The 17,189-nt window shown below is 39.5% G+C and overlaps 2 protein-coding genes across 2 annotated transcripts; one reads left to right on the top strand and one right to left on the bottom strand.

Moving 5' to 3' along the window:
- Positions 1-10,086: 10,086 nt before the first annotated feature.
- On the bottom strand, positions 10,087-10,611 carry LOC120294477. The gene has a single exon (XM_039314566.1). The coding sequence runs from the start codon at positions 10,609-10,611 to the stop codon at positions 10,087-10,089; it is 525 nt and encodes a 174-aa protein (XP_039170500.1).
- A 5,337-nt stretch (positions 10,612-15,948) lies between these two features.
- LOC104451987 (loganic acid O-methyltransferase-like) lies at positions 15,949-17,138 on the top strand. Its single transcript, XM_039315034.1, has 2 exons — positions 15,949-16,286; positions 16,637-17,138. The coding sequence occupies exons 1-2, from the start codon at positions 16,188-16,190 to the stop codon at positions 16,784-16,786; spliced, it is 249 nt and encodes an 82-aa protein (XP_039170968.1). The 5' UTR covers positions 15,949-16,187; the 3' UTR covers positions 16,787-17,138.
- Positions 17,139-17,189: the final 51 nt, after the last annotated feature.

Genomic DNA, 17,189 nt, shown 5'->3' on the forward strand with positions numbered 1-17,189 from the left:
CCTGACCCGTTTTTAAAAGTTTAAGTGACCCATATTTATTATGGGTCAATTGCCCACGGTTAGCAAGGGTGTTATAGCCGTTGCCAATCGCCGGTGAAGGCTTGGCAATCCTTGCCCAGTGGCCTATCAAGGCCTGGCAACTCTTGTTGGCTACTACTAATTAAAAAAAAAAAAGAAATAAAAATAAAAAATAAATAAAATAAAAAATTTAAAAATTATTAAAAATTATTAAAAATTATTAAAAATTATCAATGTCGACAAATTATGGCCAAAATTGGTTAGACGGACTTAATTGGCAAAACATGAAAATGTTTAGTTTTAAATCGACAAAATTAAAAAGTTTAAAATTCAATTAGTAAAAGTGCAATAAGTTTAGGATTTTTAAATAATTTTTCCGTGTTGGTGTTGATGAAGCTACAAGTGTGAAGGGATCCAGCTTTGTTGCTTCTTCATTGTCTTTTTTTCACTTAAAAGTTGCTTTACTCTAAACCCTAAGGCTTGGGAGGCCGCTTGGCCTTCTGAGCGAAAAGGCAACATGATGAAGGAGAAGCACCGGGAGGTGACGCGGTGGTAGTGGGCTGGGGTGAAGGGATTGGGCTGAGTGGAAAGGCGAGTCATGGCTAGCCGAGGAGTGGAATGAGATTGAAATTTTATTCATAATATTGAAAATCATTTTCCAAATAAGATCCAAATATGATAAAACATTTTCTGTCACATGCCAATAAAAGAAAACTAACAATTTTCCTAAAAATAATTTCTCAGAAAGTATTTTCCTTTTTCATGGAGTTTTCCCAAAGAAATGCACTCCGCATTTTTTTTTTATTCAAATGGATATTATGCCTTGAGAAAGAAGAAACAAAATATAATTGAAATTGCACTATAGCCGAGAACATGGAAATCAAGAATTACACTAGAAATGCAATGAAATTTTGCAAATTCCAAGTACAGAAATCTAAAAGAAATTTCAGATGGGCTTCAACATGTGCGTGCTTGATGTTTCATCCATGTTCAGTAAACTTGGAGATTAGAGGGAAGCATATGATTCTTTGTCCGAGAGGAATACATATGATGACTATGATAATAGTAACGCAAGTAGGATTCATTTATAAGTTGGATGGATGGTTGGGACGATGTGGAAATTTTTAACTCGGGATCAAGAGGTCCTCCGTTTGAATCTCACTAACCATGTGAAAGTTGCTTTGCATAAGGGCCATTTATACAGGCCAAAGCCTGATCCAAATTGGTTCATCGGCCTTGTAGGCTGTTTTATGGCTCTCAACGCGGTTGTCCTTGTGTTATAAACAAGGAAACAGTATGTGTCATATATACTTAAGCCAAAAAAGCAAATCAATTACGAAAAGAAATCTCATTGAATCATATCTTTATTTTTTTCCTTCCTGCAGAGAGCCAAGAACTAATAGTTCTCCAAAATGGTCCTCCAGTCCTGACAGAGGAAAAAGGCCCAGAATCTGGAAAACACATTGTTACCCTCCGAAACAAATTTTGACACGAGAAGAAGAGACTATATTGCAGAAGGGAAAAAACCAGAGCAAAGGCTCAGGCTCACGGCCACAGCACCTCTCCTTCGATGATGAATCCAAATCCTATCAAATCATCCTTGAGAGCCCGTCACTGCAAGTCCTTGCCAGCCGTCGCTGCCCTGGACTCCAGCAAATCACATTGAAGAATCAAGTTTGGAAGCTGAGGACAATCACGAGAAGATGTTCTGGACAGCTCCTCTAATTATATCATCCTTAACCTCGTTGAAAAACAACTATCAGCTAATTTCAGGATGCATGGTGGATCTGACACCGATGAAGATATATGGGATCTACAACTTCTAAACAATTTGCAGCACGGTGAAATAAGAGGCAATCCCATAGTTCAACATCACGAAGGGTATCTTTTATACTTGATATGATCTCCCATATCGTAAGTGGCCAGAAAGATTGCAAGCATTCTGTGCTTAATTAACCACCAAAGCCTTAGCATCAGAATTCGCCATTATTTATATCCTTTCAACATTTGTTAGTAAATTCATTGGAAGCCGTCGAGATTGGTGGACGTCTCTTTCTAAAGAAGACAAGACAGCCTTTCTGGTCCTACAAGAATTCAATCAAGTGATCCGAATTCTTTATCAATTTGTCATCGACAATCCAGAAAATTTGAATTTTTTTTTTTTCCAACAAGAGAAGAAAGAAATGCTGAAGCTCTCAGACGTGAGTCTTAAGTTAGTGTTCCTATCATCCATTCCAAAGTAGATAGCTCTATTAGTTGAAATACCTTTTCAAAATTGAATAAGATAAGTGCATTGAAAAATCTAAAACTTATCACGAAAGTTCCAAAACTTTCAAAAAGAGCTATTCAGTTCTAAAAATTGTCACCAAAGTATCATTGAGTTGGCCATAAAAATTGTTAGGAAAGTACTTGTGAGTCTTAAAATTTTTAAAAAAAATGCAATCAAATCCTAAAATTTATTAAGTTGGTATAATCAAGTTATTCCATTAACTTTGTCCAATTTGACAAGGAAAATGTCAACAAGTTTTAAATTTTGATTACATCCACTTGACTAGTTTCAAGACTTAATTGCACCAATTTGATAAGATTTAGGATTTGATCGTAATTTTTGAAAATTTTAAGACTCAATTGTATTTTATGAAAATTTTAGGATAAAGTTTTAGAGCTCAATTGTACTTTCATGATACTTTCATGACAGAGTTTGAAGATTTCAAGTGCACTTGTTCCAAATTGAAATGGAAGAGTTGTTGATGCCACACTTGGCAAACTCCAGTTAATCCATATTGTAATAGTAGAACTGTGTCCGTGAAGAAAAGTAATGAAGGATTACTTGCATGACAAAAGAGAGAATTCGACAAGGCCGGTTTAAAGTCCGGCTTGCAAATCAAGTGCTTGACATGCTGCAGCAAAGAATAAACGGCATTTCTGGAAAGTCTAGTTCTCAAATCTCCCAGATGAATAGAAGGAAGATATAGACTTCTTTATGAAAAGATATTCCTAAGAAAAAAAAAAAATACATGTTTCATCTGTGATCGCAAAGGACGCTTTGCAAAAAAATTGCCCTCAAGCCAAGAAAAAGGAACGCATATGTTGCAAACCATTGAGAAGAAGACCGGAGTACTTTTCCAAGGAGATGATTTTGAATCAATTTTATACTTCTGGTCAATGACCCAGATCAAGATGATAGCTTTACTTCTTTTCCCAAGATCCAAAAACACCAAACATCCAAAGTTTTTGTCAGACCTCTCATGCTCCCAAACCATGCATTCTCGTTCATATCTTTCCTTCCAAACATGACAAGCCTATTTTAGTTATTGCCCTCATAGACATTGAGGCAAATGCTCATACCTTTGATCTTAAAATTCTTCCACAAGAAATTTGGTAAATCCCAAAGGCATCACAAATTGAGGAAAATTATCAGAAAAGTCCTAAATCTATTACATTTGTATCAGTTTAGCCCTAAACATTTTAATAGTTCCAATTATAGTCCTAAATCTTTGATTTAATGCCAATTCAGTCTTTCCAACTAATTTTGATAGGATATTGCTGACATGGAAGCCAACCAGCTTACATGGCAATGCTAGCGAGACATGAATAATTTTTAATAATTTTTAATAATTTTTTTATTATTTATTTATGTATTTTTTTTTTCCTTTGTTCTTTTTATTCTGGTGTTGGCCACCGGTCACAGGCGATGACCAAGCAAGTAAACATAAATTTCTCTTTTCTCTTCTTCTTTTCTTCTTGTTCTTCTTCCTTCTATCTTATTCTTCCACTGCAGCCATTGTTGGCCACCACCGTTGCGGCCGTCCACCAACATCAGTCGCCGGCAACCAATTGGGTGAGGTCCGACAAGCTTGTCGGAGGCTCGCCTAGCCATTAGTGAGTCTCGTCCAACTACCAACAAGGCTTGGTCGATGAGGCACGGCCTCGCCAGAGGCCGTGACACTCCAACGAAGTTGCGAACCCTCGTCTAGTAAGTTGTCAATCATCCCGAGTTTGGCAACCGGCCAAAGCTGGAAAAAGAAGAGAAAGAAAAGAAAAAGGTAACAAAATTATTTAAAAATTAAAAGAGATCAGTTTGGATTAGAAGCTTTGAGGACGTTGCCAAAAGTAATTTTATTTTGGGAATAACATTTTTTGATAGTTACTAAACATCTTCAAATATTTAGAAATTGTTTATGAGAACAAAATAAAAATAAAAAATAATTTTTCTGATCAGAAATTATTTGAGAACAAAATGATTATTAAACACATTTATAAATGGGAGAACTAGAACAAATTAGCCTTGCAGAGGCTCTTCTCAATTGGTAGACAGAAATTTCTTTGGCCCAAAATAGTGTTCTCTAGTCCCGCAGCAATATACTCAAATCAATTGATTCCAAGTTATCCGTTGTACGATCAATGGATGCAGAAAACATTAATAGTACAGCCCCGACTTGACCATGCAGAGCACACGGTTGACCAAACAGCAGTAGCCCCTAATGAGCTACTTGGAACTCTGTCCTAGATATGCTCTACAGGATAGAACCCGGGGCCACCCGTTTCCTGAGATTGAAAAAACTGAAGGGACGAATTCAATCTCTTCCGGAAAAGTAGCTTGTTCCAGCCTCCTCTTCCTTCGAAGCATTATTTTTTCCTTCCTGGAGACAGCCAAGAACTAGTAGTTCTCCTCCTAAATGGTCCTTTGTTGGTGTCCTAGGCATAGATGAACCACACCAATCCATCCCGAACTTGATGATTAAACTCTACTGTAGTGACGATACTGTAGGAGAGGTCCTGCGGAAAAATAACTCAATGCCAGGATGATAAAAAGCCATTGGCTTTGGCAGAGGAAAGCCCAGAATCTCAAAAACACATTGTCACCCTCGGAAACAAATTTCAACACATGAAAAGAAGAAATAATAGTATTGCAAAAGGGAAAAAAAACCAGAGCAAAGGCTCAGGCTCACGGCCACAGCCTCTCCTTCAATGATGATAACAAATCCTATCAAATCATCCTTGAGAGACCATCATTGTAAGTCCTTGCCAGCCGTGCCCTGGACTCATCAAATCCCTCTGAAGACTCGAGTTTGGAAGCTGAGGACGGTTATGAGAAGTTGTTCCAGACAGCTCCTTTGAATCCCTCATCCTTAATCCCGTGGAAAAACCACCATCAACAAATTTCAGGAGGCATGGTGGATTTGACACTGACGAAGATACAAGATCTGCAACTTCTAAGCCATGTGCAACGGGGTGAAATAAGGAGTGCCAAACACATGTAGTGTCGGAACACTCAAAATGGAACTAAAGAAAACAAAAAAAAATTGTGGGGGGTCAAACTATCTTTTTTGAATAACAAACTTCTTTAAATTTAAATTAAGAAAATGAAAATAATAATTAAATAATATAAATAAATTAAATATAAATAATATTGAAATTCTAATTAAAAAAAAATTAAAATAACAACAATTTTCATTTTTATTTTTTCTTATTTTTATTTCTATATTTTCATTAAGTGTCAAAAGTTATGAAAGTAACACTTAAGTACCAAAATTGAAGCAAAAGAAATCACTTAAGTGCCAACGGCAAGAAAATGTCTTCAAAATGCTGACATGGCGATTTTCTAGTGAGATAAGTGCAAAACGACATTATTTTGCACGGCGACGTGGCTAGAGAAATACAAAAACGATGTTGTTTTGTCTTTGATGTGATAAATAATTAATATAAAAATTAATTAAATTTAATTTAAAACTAAATTTATTAAAACATTTAAAAAAAAAATTTAAAAAAGGGAGAGAGAAGGCACACGACTAAGGGCCGAGCCCCGTCGCTACCGCCTCCTTGTCGTCATTGGGAAGGGCCGGCATCGGTGGGAGTAGCATCAACCGAAGTCACCGAGCTCGGCCGGGGGCTAGTGGCCCCGGCCAACCGACGGTGAGGGCCCGCGAGCCCTTGCCCAAATTTAGGGCAACCGGTGCCGACCCTCGTCGGATTTGGGAGAGGACCGCGACCCTCACCCCAGATCTAGGCGAGGGCTCATAGGCCCTCATCGCCGATCGGCCGAGGCCACCGGCCCTTGGCCGGGCCCAACAACCCCGGTCGACCCTCCCTCCACCTTTGCCGACCCTTCCCAATGATGGCGGGCGACGGCGAGACGGGGGTTCAGCCCTCAACCACCTTCTTCCTCTCCTCTTTTTTTTTTTTTTTTTTTTTTTTTTTAATAAAAATTTTAATTTTAAATTTCAAATTTCAAAATTTATTTATTTTATAATTTAATTTAATTAATTTTATATTCAAATTCAAATCCAAAAGACATCATTTTTGCATTTATTTGTCGAGTTATTTCTCCGGCAAGCCGTGTAGGTGAGAAAAATAATAAAAAATTCCCACATAAGATTTCCGACGGGGTTCGCCGGAGATGACACTTAAGTGTCCAGCTTTTTTTTTTTTTTTTTAAAGTAACATTTAAGTGTCACTTTCCTAACTTTTTGCACTTAAGTATCCCTTCATGTCAAATTTTGGCACATGGAGTGTACTTCTTCCATGAAATAAGAGACAATCCTATAATCAACATCATCAAGATTATCTTTTATACTTGATGAACTCCCTTATCATAACTGGCCAGAGAGATTGCAAGAGTTCTATGCTTAATTGACCACCAAAGCCTTGGCATCATAATTCGCCATCATTGTATTCTTTCAATGTTTGTTACTAAATTCGCTGGAAGCCGTTGAGATTGGTGGACCTCTCTTTCTAAATAAGAACAAGACAGCCTTTCTGGTCCTGCCGTTCGAATTCTCCATCAATTTTTCATTGACAATCCAGAAAATTTGAAAAAAAAAAAAAATGAAAACAGAGTTCTTCGGAAGAACCTATTATTCCTACAAGATAAGAGATCCTGACAAACACCCCAACGAAATATTGAAGCTCTTCTCTACTACAGGAGCAGATGTGAGTCTTAAGCCAGTGTTCTTATCATCTATTCCGAAGTAGATAGCTATATTAGTTGAAAAATCTTTTCAAAATTGAAAGGGATAAATGCACTAGAAGTTTAAAAACTTGTTAAAAAAATATAGCTAAAGTACAATCCAACTCTAAGAATTGTAATGAAAGTGCAATTAGGTTCGATACTCTCAAAAACTGCAATCAAGTACTAAAAATTGTCATGAAAGTGTAATTGAATTCTAGATCTTTCAAAAAAAAAATGAAATTTTAAAATTTATGAAGGTGGTGCAATCAAATTTTTTAATTAACTCCATCCAACTTGACAAACGGAAAATGCTAATAAGTTTTTAAATTTGATTATATCAACCTGACAAATTTTAGTATTTGATTGCACCAAGTTGATAAGATTTAAGAATTAATTATAATTTTTGAAAATTTTAAGACTTAATTGCACTCTCGTAATAATTTTTAAAACTTAATTGCATTTTTAAAAGTTTTAGGACTCAATTGTACTTTCGTGACAAATTTTAGGACTTCAAGTACATTTGTTCCAAATTGAAATAAAATAGTTGTTGGTGCTACACTTGGCGAACTCCAGTTAGCAATCCATATTGCAACAGTAGAATTGTGTCTTCGAAGAAAAGCAATAAAGGAGTACTTGCATGACAAAAGAGAGAATTCGATAAGGCTTGTTTAAAGCCCGGCATGCAAATCAGGTGCTCGCACAAGGATTCCTCTTGCCCATGCTGCAGCAAGAAATAACGGCATTTCAGGAAAGTCTAGTTCAAATCTCCCAAATGAGGAAAAGGAAGATAAAGATTTCTTCGTGAAAGGAGATTCGGATTCCCAAGAAAAAACAAAAGACATGTTTCATCCAGAAAAATGTCCCCAAGCCAAGAAAAAGGAACGCGTATGTTGCAAACCGTTGAGGAGATGATCTTGAATCAATTTTCTCTTTAGATGATGAACTCTCTAGCAAAACTATATGTGCCATTCAAACATTCCAGTGACACCGACCGGTGAATGATCTAGATCCAGAAAATAGTTTTATACTTCTTTCCCCAAGATCCAAAAACACCAAACATCCAAAGTTTTTAAGATCTCTCATGCTCCTACACCATACATTCCCATTATATCTTTCCTTCCAAACATGGAGCCCATTTCAGTTATTGCCCTCATAGACGCTGGGGCAAGTGCTCATATTTTTTATCTTAAAATTCTTCCACAAGAAATTAGGTAAATCCCAAAGCCATCACAAATTGCGAAGGGTTTTTAAATGGGTTCCCAAATCTGTCTCACAATTGACAAATTAAAACTCATTTAACTCCTATTAAAGTCAGCACGACACGGGGAAATATGATTAAACCCAATCTACTTTCATCACTGTTTTCGATACAAAATACTATAAACAATCGCATTGCCTCTTTAATGGCCGCAGAGGATAAACTCGTAATGTATATAGCTAAAGGTACGAACAATTTACAATTACAGTACATCAATTGCCACGTTTATATGTAATTTTTCCCTATTTAGAATTTCGGATGTTAAGCATATTCCATTTTAAGCTCTTTTCATTTTGCATCCAGTGCGTAGGCTCCCGAATCTCATTGTACAGTTAAAACCTTCTATTATGACAATCAAGTGGTATTTAAATCAGTTTTTTATGGAAGCTGTTTTGATTTTTTCCATCACATAACGAATGTGCAGCAAATGAGAGAATTCTAGTTTTTGATCAAATGGACTCAATTGACAAAATGTGAAAAATGTTTATGACTCAATTGGCATAATTAAAAGATTTCTAATTAAATTAGCAAAAGTGCAATAAGTTCAAAACTTTTTTGTAATTTTCCCTTTATCATTCACTTACTACATTAATAAGACATCATAGGGCAAGATAATCAGAAGAGAGTTCAGTCTCTCATAATTCCAAGTGAATGAAACATCTCCATGACCAAACTTCGAAAAAAACCAGCTCGCAATGACACCGAAAGACAATGAATAGGGAGGGAAAAGAATTTGAAGAAACACCGAGCATAAAGCAGCAGAAACTTACTAAAGGGGCATCACATCGAAAAGATGAAAATGGCTATGTGGATATTGGATACAGAGAAAAAGGTGGTTGCTTTAGCACTAAAGACGTTGGCCCCAGACCTAATTATATCTTTCCAAGATCTGGTAAAAATCTCCGATTTTACACAGATTAAGCTCTCACAAGAGCACTATTACTATTTCCTTGGATGATGAGAACTAGAAGTCTAAATACTTTTCTTCTGAGATAGAAAGACAATTATGTAAAATAAATAAACTCGAACCATTAGATCAAAGTTTTTTTAATCGAATTACCGTGAAGAAAAGACTAAAAAGTAAATTAATCCAAGAAAAGCGTTGACACTCTTTCACTGATCTCTAGCGTTGGAGTTCTCTTATGCATCACCTATTGGCGTTTCGTTCCTTTGTATTATGATCGAACTGTCATTGAATAAATAAATGGACAGATATGGGCTTGGCATTTTCTTCACCTGAAATGAAACTATATTCAAAATGTTCTTTTGAGGGACTAAGATTAAAGAATCACATTACTTAAGAAATTATAATTTACTTTATCATTATATTCGCCCACAGGAAGAGAGTACTATCGTATTAGAATCAATCACCTTTGTTGGTGTACACAAGAATTGTCGAAGTCCTTTCACTAACCATATGTATGTATGTATGTATGTATGTATGTATGTATATCTTTGACATTCCCATACATACATATATACATATATAGACACACGCATATATATTATATATATATATGATCATATTGAATGTAAGATTCATAGACAAAGCGATAAACTTTCAATGATATCTGACAAAATTACTTGATTAAATAAATTTTAGAATTCATCGTCTGCTTTTGGACTTTTCCCTGTAAAGCATTCCCCATCTCACAATCTCGCAATAACACAGGACGGAAAAGAGATAAAAAGGGGGGCGATATTACCTTTAAATTGAAATTTTTTATACACGGATCCTTTCAACAAAAATACAAACATTTTCTTTCCATTTTTCTTACACGTCTAAGCTAATTTGACGGGATCAGAGAGAGACTTCTACACGCCCCAATCATGCCGCGGCTACCAACTACCTCGGCTCTCAGTCTTCGGTTATGGTCTCCAGCAAAGGCTTCTTTGACTTCGACATGGAGAGTCTATGCATGAACTCCTGCGTCGAGAACCCTTCGATCTCCTCCAGGTTCAGCTTCGGCACGGCGGCGGCTGCGGCGGCCTCGGCCTCGGCCTCCCGCTTCTCGCCCGCCTCCGGCAGGGCCCCCACCCGGCTCCCCCCGGAGGCCCCGCCTTTCTTGGCGGCGGAGCTCGCGGCGAGGAACAGCGCGCCCATGTCGGCCGCGGTCACGAAGGAGTTGAGCCGCCGCATCGGGAACATGACGTAGACGTTCGCCATCTCGAGGTCCTCGTCCGCGTTGAGAGCCGAGAACCGCCGCCCGGCGCGGAGGGACCGCGTGTTGACGAGGAAGTAGCTCGGGGTCTCGAGCATGAGCTCCGCGGCCTTGGTGGGCGCGTGGAACTGCTGGACCTCGCCGCCTGGGAAGATCACCTTGGCGGCCCTCGACTGCCGCCCGGCGGGGCCAGATAGGGCGCAGGACGCGTAGTTCCCCATCGCATGAACAGCTGCCAAATGCAGCACGGCTTCTTCCGGCGACGAAAGGACTCGTGCCAACTGCCAAGCGCTCAGGAATTATAAGGGATGAAGAGGAGAACAGGGACAAAGATCGGGAGAATCGTGATGTGGGTTTTAAGGCGTGAATGGAGGAGAGACGACGGACTTTATCTAGAAAGAAAGAAGAGAGAGAGAGAGAGAGAGAGACCTTGTCCTGAAAGTGAGAGGTCTCAGTGATGGAGAGATATATACGAGGAGTTAAGACAATGTTGACGAAGGGGGGAGTTGAGGGGAATTATGGAAAAGGTCCGATCTTTTGAACAGCAGCGGAAGATTCTGCAGTGGGACAGTTGTTCATTACAGGTTTAAATCCGCGTCGGGGGCCTGAATAATTGATATAAAAATAATATGTACGAAGACACGAAATTGGAACAGAGAATTACACGGAATCGCAGCTGTTTACTCGGAATTTTTGTTTTTTTATTTTTGGTTTGTTCCTGACAACCTGCCTGGCACGGGGCCTGATGGGACCGCCCAGGATTCACGGGGCGGTTCGTGGATGGATGGTTGGTCCAGTCAGAAATCGCGGTGGTGCTCCTCCCGGATTCTCGACGTGGGGCCTTGGGGACTCGTTCTCCACAGAAACGACCGCGTTCACATGACACGTTCGAGGACTAATCGAGTTCGGAAATTTCGTCCACACGGGGAATATCGGACATATGGTAACAAATGTCTGCGTGCTCCGTCGAGGGATATATCCCCAAAAATTCTTTATATATTCTCCATATCTTTTATGATTATGCATATAAATACCATATAGATTATGTTATCTTATCACCTCGAAAAGTTTATATAAGTAATTTATATCATTCTCTCGGCATATCTTTATCTTCCTCGAAAAGTTTTTATTAAGAGTAAATTTTTTTTTTTTTGCGTGTAAATGTTTTTTCATAATGAGGAAAGCATGTAGAAACTGCCTTTTGGAATGATTTGATGACATGGTTAGTGGTCTAAAAATGGGCCAGCCGTCCACTAAACAAGGGGGGACTTCAGGGAGTTGCTCGGTCGCTAAGATGAATGATGAGGAATTTGTGGAAGTTTAAATTTGACATAGTGGAGCGAGCATTGATAAACCTAGATAATGCGGTTGGGGAGTTGTCGCCTCATTATGGAAAAAGTACTCAATGGCTTAGTAAAAAAATATTGAATTTCGCACATAGTGATTGACTAGAGTAGATAAAAGATTCGAAAATATCATAAGAACAGTTAGTGCATTGAAAACTGTATAACAATGACGCATTTAACACTATATTAGGCATGTTCAATGAGTGTCCGTGAAGCACATGTTAGATAACTATAAAGAGAACTTTACGATAGTGCATTAAAAAAAAAAAGAAACATATTCCTGCTAAGTGTAGTTAATAAGGGTGGTAATCTATATATAATAATTAAAATACTCATTTGGCTCATGGGTATTCAATCTTTCGAACATTAACATAAGCCGACAACACCATCACAAATGTACAACGAGGCTACGTATGGTTCAAAAGATGGAATGTTGTGTATAATATGGGATAATAATGTATGATTGATCATATCGACAAGTCCAACTACATTTTAAAGTTTGGAGTACTTATTCAAACTTTCAACTTATTTCTTATCTGATTCACGAGTTCTTTACAATATTTTAATGAGCATACAAGGTAATTTTTCTGTTCATTAAAAAAGGTGCAAAGCACCTTGCCGCTTCTTTACATCCTCATCCACTTCTTTAGTTTTGTGACAGCTGAGATTTGACCTGGGGATGATGCACATCTGAGAAGACTTTGTTCTTTCTCTCTAAGCAAGAAAATATCAAAACTAGAACGCCCCCTTTCTGGGAAACTACTTCAATCCTACGTAGACGCCTTATCCTTCTCCATGGAAAATGTTAGTCGAACTTAGATTTTGCTAAATATGGATTGGAACACAATCTCTGCTGGTTACCATGTCCTTTCCATTTCTCATGCGCAAGTCGATTTTGCTTCATCGGAGCTTAATTACAGCTGATATGTATTGCTTCTAGACTTCATTAGGGTACATAGAACGAACTCTTAGAGTTATGATTACTATCAATACATGCTTCCTCCTAACATAGATGTGTACTAAACTACCGATCTGGGCCAAACCCTTCGCCTCATTCTTCTGAGCTACTCGACGATATCCAAAATCTCTCTATTCATTCCCTTTTTGTCGCCTAAATGTTTGACTTTCACCTCCTAGAAACAAGGCAAACGAAATTGTGCAAGCCTCATCGGTGGTTGCTTGCTTGCTTTCAATACCAACCCCCCAAAGAATTGCTGGAGTCTCGTTTCTTGCACAAGCACTATGCGTGCACTGCATGTGAGGGCAATAAGTTGACCTCCGGTTCGTGGTCGGCTTTACTTGAAGATATATATCCATTTTTTTATGTTATTATAATGTTAACTTGAAGAAGGGCGTGAGCTGGGTGACGGTGTCGGTTACTTTGCCACGCTGAAATGCAGCTCATCATTCAATACTTTTCCACTGTCAACCTATCATGGTTTCATACCCACATTCTCCTTGACCTTATTATCTACTTTATTCATTATTCTAACAAGTTGTTCTACAATCAGAGTCAAAGCTCAATGAATTTCTCAGAAGCCAGCACCGCGAACTGAGAATCACCCTCCCTCCCACCAGAAATTATTCCGTCGGATGATCTATTCGATCCGTACTCCTCCGGAGTACAACTATCAAAAGAGGTGCATTAATTTCCTGTTTCGGAGCTGTGGTCGAATTGTATCCCCACCTAACTTCTCGGATCAGTAAACTTATTATATGTGAAGGACGTCTCCGGTACTGTCCTTGAGAGAGTAGATGAGTAGCTGTAGATGATCGGGTGTCGTTTTGACATCCTTGTCAGGAGTTGCAACTGCAGACAACTCACTAGCTTTTAGTGACCCGAGCTCTCGGGGTAGATCGACCCGCGAACTACTCATGCCTCACTGTGCGTTTTGAGATGTTAATTGCCGATTATATTAGGCGTAGGATGATGTTACTTCCATTTGAACTTTTTTTTCTGGATTTTTTCCCTAATAAGGAGTTCGCGCTTCCATACGTTAGGCTTCATACACAAGCAAGAGTACTGACGTTAACAATACCAACAATACCGAGCTATCCCAACAAGCATTCCCCGAGCACCTTCCACATTCAACTCATCGAATGTCAAGTTCAACTTCTCAAGAGTTTCACCGCAAGACTACGCAATAGTAAACGTATTCAAATTCTCAGATATGCTCCAAGACCGACAGTTTCAAGTAATATGACTCCCATCAATTCTCTGGTTCCCACACAGAGTTTGCACTTCAGCTGGAAGAGTTCTTTCCCCATTCTGAAGCAAAGTTTCAATTGCAACTACAGCAGCAAATCGAAATTTCAGCCACAGCTCGTCTAGGATGAGAAATTTTGTCCTGGACAACTCTTATATTTCACTCTCCAGATATTATATATGGAAGCTTTCCGTGCTAACTTGATCAATTTAACTTTGATGCGAGAACCCTCCACATTCTGGAGAGACCAAGAGAACTCTCGATGCCAATCTGCGGCAGGTCGATGATGGCCTAGCAAACCCAGATAACCTAGTGTACAAAAGATGTCTTGAGAAGTAATAATACAGACGCTTTTCAGGAACATGCAGGGGATAAGAATATGTGAATTTCAGAGATGCACACTCGCTCTCTCACCTATCAAGGACCTCTTTCGCAATAAATGAAGATTGGAGTTGCAGTTTGAGGATGCTTTTAGTATCAGCAATAGGATGACTTAGGAAGATGACATTGTACGATTCGTTGCACTGGATAAATGCGAGCCCGGCCCAATACATATGCTACTCAGCCCATGAGATTTTAGATGTTTAAGGGCCCCTAGATGCGAGTCTATCACCTATCGATCTTTTTGGTTTTCTCTTGGCTGACCAGAACAGCCAAAAAATTAAAATAATCCCGAAATGGGAGTTGATTCGCTCAGGCGTCCGATAGCGATGGGAAGACGATTGTAGATCAATGCTACAAATAGCAAGGTTATCGAATTAATGGTCAACACAACAACATAGGAATCCCACGTAGATTCGGTTGGTTCAATTACTATTCGATAGGCAAGCTCTTGGGATCAAGTCTAAGGAAGTTAATCATCGTGAATCCCATGGTCCCGTCCAGGTGCGGGTAATATGCTTTTGATGGGTCCAGAGAGGTAAAAATTGTCTTATTGTGCGAAAGCTAATTCGAGACATTGCTCAGATCGTACTACCAGAAATGAACAGTCTCTTCGGTATCAGTTTCAATGCCGTATGCAATCAAAAGTTCGGTATCCTTTGTCTTTTGTAATGAAATTAGAATGGACTTTGTGTTTGACTTCAATGCAAAAGTCCCGTTGATGCTCTTGAGTCAAGCAGACAGAAACAAAGAACCAGGAGCCACAATTAAGTAAAGCTGGCACCTTTTCGGATGCTTCCTGAGATCATCCAGACAAAACATCACACTGTTTTACTTTCACGCTTACTGATTGTTTTGGAGCCTTCCGTTTGAACTAGCTATCCCTCTTGCGGCCATGAGAGACCTTCGCTTCATCGAGCATGCCGTGCTTTTGCACTCGATCTTCCTAAGTTCCATCTTTCTCTCTAGAATCCAACGTCGACAGTCTACTCAAATTGGACATATGCGGTCCGACTGACTTGACAATCTCCTCCCATTTATACAAACTCCAGATGAGTCATTTTGTGTGCCTTTGTTGACAGAAATTGAGGCAATTCGTGCAGAGACACCTCCACAGAAGAAGGAGATGACCAGTGTCGAGTCCTTCCCCATGAATGATGGCGACGGCGTCTACAGTTACCTTCACAATTCTTGCATGCAGGTAAGTTCGAGAAGACCCACTTTCTATGATGCCTCGATTGACATAATTAGTCTAACCTGTATGTTCTGTTTCCTTCATAATTAGTCTAAATTGCATGTCTTGTTTGCAGAGGAGAGGCATAGATGTTGCCGTGAAAATGATTGTTGAGGCGATCACTGAGAAGCTCGATGTGGAATTGTTACTCTCATCTTCGTCAATATTCAGGATCGTGGACTCGGGATGTTCCGTTGGTCCAAAAACGTGCTTTGTCGTGGAAAGAGTTACAGAATCTATTAAGCTCAAGTACCAATGTCAGGGCCTTGATTTGAAGAACCTCGAGTTCCAAGCATTCCTCAAGGACCAAGTCACCAACGACTTCAACATGCTATTCAAGTCCCTTCCCATGGAAAAAACTTACCATGTTTCCGTTGTGACAGGCTCTTTTCATGGTCGCTTATCCCCAAAGGCTTCTCTTCAATTCATCCATTCATCTTATGCCCTTCAGTGGCTATTGAGAGTGCCGCCACAAGTAACAGAAAGAAAGATCTTCCACTTGGAACAAGGGGAGGATTCACACAGCAGACACGCCACAAGACGTCGTGGAGGCTTACCACGAGCAATTTGTGAATGACAAGGAGATTTTCTCGAATGCTAGAGCTGCAGAGCTTGGGGCTGGAGGACTAATGGCCATTCTCATTCCAAGCACACCGCCTTGCTCGAAATCCATTGTCGACTTGCTAGTGCAGCTTCTGGAATCTGCTCTCATGGATCTCGTGAGCTTGGTAAGTCTATGCAACACTGAGATTTACTTCTCATGAGGCAACAGCATAATTTGGGGCTGTCTAGATAAAATTCACAAACGTGGTCATTTTACTACAGAGAGCTATAATTTCTTTCGCACGAGTTAAAATCCAGTCACGCTTGCATTGTTGCATTCATTTGACTTGATTTGAGGATGCTTATATATGAAAAGTATCCTGGTTCAAAACGTGAGAGCTTCTAGGGTCATAAAATGTTTTAAATTGTTGTATGGCGATGTCAACAGTTTGAAGAGAGAAAGATGCAATCAAATGTAAAAGAAGCTATATCAAATGATCAATTATATCCTTGATTTTGTGCTTTAATCCTGAAGGGACTGCTCTCTGAAGAGAAAATCCACTCATTCAACTTGCCCCTTTACCATCCGACTTTGGCGGAGATGGAGGCCCTGGTGAAGCGAAATGGGCATTTCAACATCGAGAGGATGAATCCGCTGGTTCGTCTGCCGCCTAGGGGCATCTGAAGTGATGGCCAATGCGACCGTGATGCACATCAGAGCCGGCTGGGAGGGGCTCATCAAGGCACACTTCGGGAGTGAAATCGTTCACCCCGTGTTCGAACACTTCCGGAAGAAGGTCATGGAATCGTCTATATTTGCTAAACCTTCTTATAGTCGGAAGGCCGAGACTTTCATCTTCCTGAAGCGCTTGTGATCAGATATGATACAAGTCAGAGACGGGCTCAATGCAGGCGTATCGGGACTCAGGAGCAGCAAGCTTGGTTGATGCTGGAGGCTGAGCCGATAGAGAATCACATTTTTGTTAATTTTAAACAGAGCGGACATGCAATCTCTTCGTTCGACTAGAGAAATCGACATGCTTATTACTAATGCAAGACAATCAATGTTCGAATTGGCGCATCAAGGT

This window comes from Eucalyptus grandis, chromosome 6, assembly GCF_016545825.1.
Source record: "Eucalyptus grandis isolate ANBG69807.140 chromosome 6, ASM1654582v1, whole genome shotgun sequence".
Lineage (NCBI taxonomy): Eukaryota > Viridiplantae > Streptophyta > Magnoliopsida > Myrtales > Myrtaceae > Eucalyptus > Eucalyptus grandis.